This window comes from Morone saxatilis, unplaced genomic scaffold, assembly GCF_004916995.1.
Source record: "Morone saxatilis isolate NCDOM2014 unplaced genomic scaffold, NCSU_SB_2.0 Contig6, whole genome shotgun sequence".
NCBI lineage: Eukaryota > Metazoa > Chordata > Actinopteri > Moronidae > Morone > Morone saxatilis.
Genome location: NW_023340206.1, coordinates 13,888,318 through 13,893,991, shown reverse-complemented (window position 1 = coordinate 13,893,991; position 5,674 = coordinate 13,888,318). Strand labels below are relative to the sequence as shown.

Here is a 5,674-nt window from a genome sequence, read left to right as displayed (position 1 = left end):
GGCATCAATGAATCGATGGTGAGACGGCAGCATTTATTTAATTAAAAATTTAAAAAATCTTTCTGTGTAAATATCTCATGTTACAACATGGACACCTGTGGCTTATAGACAAGTGCGGCCTATATATGTACACATTTTTTTTTCTTTTTAAATTTAGTTGGTGCGGCTTATATTCAGGTGCGCTCAATAGTCCGGAAGTTACGGTATGTATATATATATATATATATATATATATATACCGTCTGCACTGAGCCAACAAATAAAATGTTCCTGTAGATTGTGTCTCTCTGCTGCTGTCATTCACTGTATAGTTTTATTATTTATTGGTAATAATCAATGATTTATTTAAGTGATTTATTCTATATTATATCAGTATGTGTCCACTTTTTTGAGATTTTCTTTCCAGTAAAATCACTTTACAGGGGTAAGAAAGTGTCTTTATTACATTATTTATTAATATTTCTGTCTTTTTCTTTGAATAATTGGATTTCTTTACTGATTTTTCCAATAATTCCAATTTCCAATTATAATTTCATTACTATATTGATTGTTTATTATGTTTATGGAAAACAATTTAATCTTTATAATTAAATCCATAATCATTTAGGGAAAATGTTTGGTGCTGAAGCATATCTTCAGTAATTAAGATGAATGATAAGCACTGTGATTAATGTGACAGTGTTAATAATTAATCGTGATGTTCCTCGGGGTTCTATTCTGGAGCCGTTTTAATTTCTAGTGCTCAATACGTAGTTTGTTTTGTTTTGGGTAATATTACTTACTGCTGTCTGTCTACTGGGATTTCCTCTTTAAAATCAATATGTGCACAATATCGTACACATTGAAACAGTAAAGCTTTATTTCTGTTTGTCTGTAAGTGCCTATTGTTATATTCTGTTAACCTGTTGTTTAACCTGAATGTTGTGGCCTTTATTTCTGACGTTCAGTTTTAAGTTACTACGGATAATGTTAAGTTATTTTTCTGTTGCAGAACTCCGGCTGAAGAAACTACTAGAAGAAAGAGAGAGTTTACACGATCAGGTGAGCTGAACACAAATGTTTGCTTTTGTTCCACAGACTCAGAATAATCTCTCACATGAATGTTTATTATAAGTGATTATTTTTATGTGAGCAGGTGAGGCTGTTAAAGTCTCAGCTGGATCAGAGACAGAAGAACGGGACCGACGGGGTCCAGAATCCAGAGGGGGGCAGTCTGGAGAACGGGATGGACGCTCATCTTCTGGACCTACAGAGTGAGAACTGTTGTTCTTCATAATATATATTTTTGTCATCTTTTTCTTCTTTGTTTTCTTCATCTTTGTCTTTGTTGTCATTAATTGGACAAATTTAACGTCAAATTTACAGATGTTTACCCTCAGAACTGCTTCCGTATATGAACAACTCTAATTTTAATAATATTTGTTGTATTTTCTTCAGGAGACGCCAACAGACAAATGAGTGAGCTCAAGTTCAAACTGGTGAAATCTGAACAGGAAGTCACCACCCTGGAACAAAATGTAAGCGTCCACATGGCCATACTGAGCTTCATAAAGAAAAACAACAATCCACACCTTGATCTATAAGTAGAAAACAGTATCATAAACGTATGTAGACATTTTTATTTCATTCAATCACAGATGAAATCTTATTTGTTTTATTTGTATCTCTTATTATTATCTTACTGAACATGGTACTCACAGGTCAAACTGACCCTTATCAGTTTGACCTGTGAGTACCATTCAGTATAGTTCAGTATATACAGACGCTTTTGTTTTATTGTTTTCATAGCAAGATCTTATTATTGTATCTATTTCTGTTGGTGATGTCTGAGAGTTTCAGATTTGTAGAGAAAATGAGATGAAGCTCTTTTGAACTCTCACAACTTTTTTTTATATGATCCTCCTGAAGAACAGCTCAAATACATTTTCAGTCATTTTTATTATAAGCATTATGATAATAGTTTAGAGAAATTATAACACATACTCCAATCAAACGTCAAAGCTTTTGGGAATACAGACAGTACGTGTAGCTGTCCTCCGTCTTTCATACTCAGGTGATCCGACTGGAAGGTCAGGTAACTCGATACAAGTCGGCATCAGAAAATGCTGAGAAGGTTGAAGACGAGCTGAAAGTGGAGAAGAGAAAACTCCAGAGAGAGGTGAGACCGTAAGCGTCTGTGGAGCTGATGTTTGATTGTTTTTATCTCTCTGTGGTCACTCATTATGAATTATTGTTTTATTATAATGGAGTGTTTTCTCTTAGGGGACATGTGGGACTTATATCCACTAAAAATAATTCTAATAGTTTCTCAGAGAACATAAAAGTTACTCATGGAAACAAAATAGAAAAATTTTAGTTTTTTGTCATTTTATTAACTGTTGGTTATTGTCCGTCCCTTTTGGTCTTTGTGGATGTTAAAGTACACTTTCCGTCTCCCTGCAGCTCCGCTCGGCTCTGGACCGGATCGACGAGCTGGAGGCCAGTAACAGCCACCTGTCCAAACGCCTGGAGAAAATGAAGGCCAACCGGAATGCCCTGCTGGCCCAGCAGTGACATTCCACATCCTTCAGTGAACTGTTTGTGTTTTCATCATGACAATCAGCGCTTGTTTTTACTCTGCATGCAGCACCGGACGGGTGGTGTTAAATGATCTGAAAACAAACTAAAAGCATGGCATCTGAAGAGACAGAGAGCGATGTGTGAAAGATCCATCAATCAATCAATCAGTCGATCGATCAATCATGCACATGGTTACACACCTGTAGCTCCATGATCCCGGTGCCGTGAACACAGCCAACGTCTGCACGGGTGGAGTTTATCACCCATCCTTCTGCCCTTTACTGAATTTGAAAACTTCTTCTCAACACATTTTCTGAAAATCTTTTGGTTTTGAGAAAAATCTGCATTCACATCTCCTCAGTGTGTTGATTTCTATAGTTTTTGTGTTCAAACCTTTGAATTTCCCTCCAGGACTTTGCTGCTTTTCAAAAAAACCTGTGAAAATATATAAAATATATACAATAAATACAATACATTGAAATAATTAATTTAAAATAAAACTCAACTTGTTCCAGTGAAAATAAAATGGAACGTTTCCGTTGTCATAACAAGAAACAGTGAGGTGAGTTTGGTGACGTACGACTCAGCGATGCACAGGAAATTAGTGATTGGTTGAATTTGTGTTAATTATTGAGGAACTGGTTAATTATTAGTTTGTTCCCATGAACAGCAGCAAAACCTGAAAGATATGAAACCACCCATTTTCTAACTGCTCCGTTATCAATAACAAGATATTGGTCTCAGGGTCGGGATGAAATATATCAATATAACAATATACAATGCGTCTGTGACTCTGTATAGTATATCTTCCTGGTGTGGTAAACAACACCCGTCTGGCCCTCCAGCTGTGTTAAAACAAACACTACATCTGCCTCATCAACATTGAGCTGCTCCATCTGCTAACGTGTGGCACCACCTCTCCCCCGCCACTCGGGGGCGCCGTTCCCTCAAAGATCCACTACAGCAGAGAGGTCGGATCGGATCAAAGGGGGTCGGACTGGATCAAAGGGGGTCGGACTTGATCAAAGGGGGTCGGATCGGATCAAAGGGGGTCAGATCGGATCAAAGGGGGTCGGACTGGCAGCAGTTTTTAACTTTCTTTTGGTTCTCGTGGTTTTATTTTATGTTTCCTGTGTAAGGCACTTTCGGTGTTGGGTTCGGTGTTGGGTTCGGTGTGGGGCTGGAGGTTGAGGCACTGACTGTAGATCAGTTCATTAGACCAGAACAAACAGCCCCGCCTACCATGTTCCCATGAGGGTGTTCAGGTAACTGAAGGGGGCGTGGCCATGTGTGTCCATGTATGTACAGAAAAGGTAGAGACTCACCTGACTCATGTTATTTTCTTTCATGGCTCTCGGGATGTTCAATCACCAGCTTGTAAATGTCTGATCTTCATGTCTGTAAATTGAGTGAATGAATGAAGAGTTTGGTTCCAGAGCAACATATTGATCCCTGTGATTGATTATTATCAATTGATCAATTCGGACTCATGAAGGGGAAACAGTGAAGTGGACAGTTGGACGTCTTCCTGTCGCCAGTTAAACACTGCTGATTCTTTTCTTGTTGCTGTAAAAGTTCTGGAGTCAAACTCTTCGTGTATTTATCAGTAATGTATCGCAATAACACCGTCGTTCATGAATGTAAGAATGTGAGCACTGACAACAATGGCGGCAATATCGACAACTTCTTCATCTTCAGGTGGCGGGAACTGGACCAATGTCGGCGTGGTAACGGGACATCGGCGTGGTGGCGGTGATGAAGATGTCTTCGGCTGAGTTGTTTGAGGTGAACATTGCTTGGTGGATGACTTTAATGTATCTGTCCTATTGATTAGGATGTGGGATCAATATATATCAACATGTAGCGGCTCAGTGGGGTTTTATTGATCAGTGTGACGACTGTAATAAATTCATCAATATCTCAGTTTGACTGTCTGTCTGTGTGAATATTGATCACAATATCTGATCAGCACGTCCTTTAAAAATCAACAGTAGAATCAACACAACTCAGGGTCTGTTCAGGGTCTGTTCAGGGTCTCATCCAGGTCTGTTCAGGGTCTGTTCAGGGTCTAATGCAGGTCTGATCAGGGTCTGTAGAGGGTCTGTTCAGGGTCTTTTCAGGGTCTCATCCAGGTCTGTTCAGGGTCTAATGCAGGTGTGATCAGGGTCTGTTCTGGGTATAATGCAGGTCTGATCCAGGTCTGTTCAGGGTCGAATCAGGGTCTGATCCAGGTCTGTAGAGGGTCTGTTCAGGGTGTAATGCATGTCTGATCTGGGTCTGTTCAGGTCTGTACAGGGTCTGTTCTGGGTCTGTTCTGGGTCTAATGCAGGTCTGTTCAGGGTCTGTTCAGGGTCTAATGCAGGTCTGTTCAGGGTCTGTAGAGGGTCTGATCAGGGTCTTTTCAGGTTCTGTTCAGGGTCCCTGTGTATGCTCGTCAGGTCTGGGTCTGTTTCCCAGGAGTCTGTCTGGGACCAGGTCCAGTTAACCCCTCACTGGGTCTCTGAGGCTAAAGAGCTTCTGTCCTGAGCCTCATATTTTCGGTGTGACCTGAATGCAGCACTGTTGCTGTGGTTGTCATGGTAACAGTCACTGCGGGGAGAGACTGGGACAAAGGGCAGCCAATCAGAGCACAGTAGACCCCCCAGCACAGAATAAAAGGAAGTCCACCAGTACGGCAGTAAACTGGTCATACTGGGACGCTCCCGGCTCACTGTGGAATATGAAGCAGAGGATTCTGGGAGGAAACAGAAGGAACGTCTGATGAAGACCAACAGCCTTGTCCTCACACCTGAGACAGGTAACGGCCATCTTTATCTTTATTATCTTTATTATTTAAAAAAGAACAACTCATTTGTTTAATTATAATTTTTTCATATTTTATCTGATTATTTTCTATATTTTTATGATTTATCTAATTTTATTTTAGATTCTTTTATATTTTTATCTTTTTACTGGGACTCACTGTCACTCGGTTTAATGAGCTACTGTGAGAGGATAATCGATCAGTTTCTGATCAGTTATAATGACGTATCAATAATAAGAATTATTACAGGTTGAACTTGTTGTTGTTGTTATTGTTGTTGCCATAGTAACCTGACTGATGAACTCTGACTGT

At 39.7% G+C, this 5,674-nt stretch overlaps 1 protein-coding gene across 1 annotated transcript in view; it reads left to right on the top strand.

Annotated features, from left to right (window-relative positions):
* LOC118340089 (leucine-rich repeat flightless-interacting protein 2-like) overlaps positions 1-4,482 on the top strand; it is a gene marked incomplete in the record, with an annotated part of 16,265 nt that extends 11,783 nt beyond the window's left edge. The window contains 5 exon segments of the mRNA XM_035677948.1: positions 992-1,041; positions 1,136-1,253; positions 1,438-1,517; positions 2,054-2,158; positions 2,443-4,482. Of these exon segments, the coding sequence (XP_035533841.1) occupies positions 992-1,041; positions 1,136-1,253; positions 1,438-1,517; positions 2,054-2,158; positions 2,443-2,553 (464 nt within the window).
* Between the last annotated feature and the right edge of the window lie 1,192 nt (positions 4,483-5,674).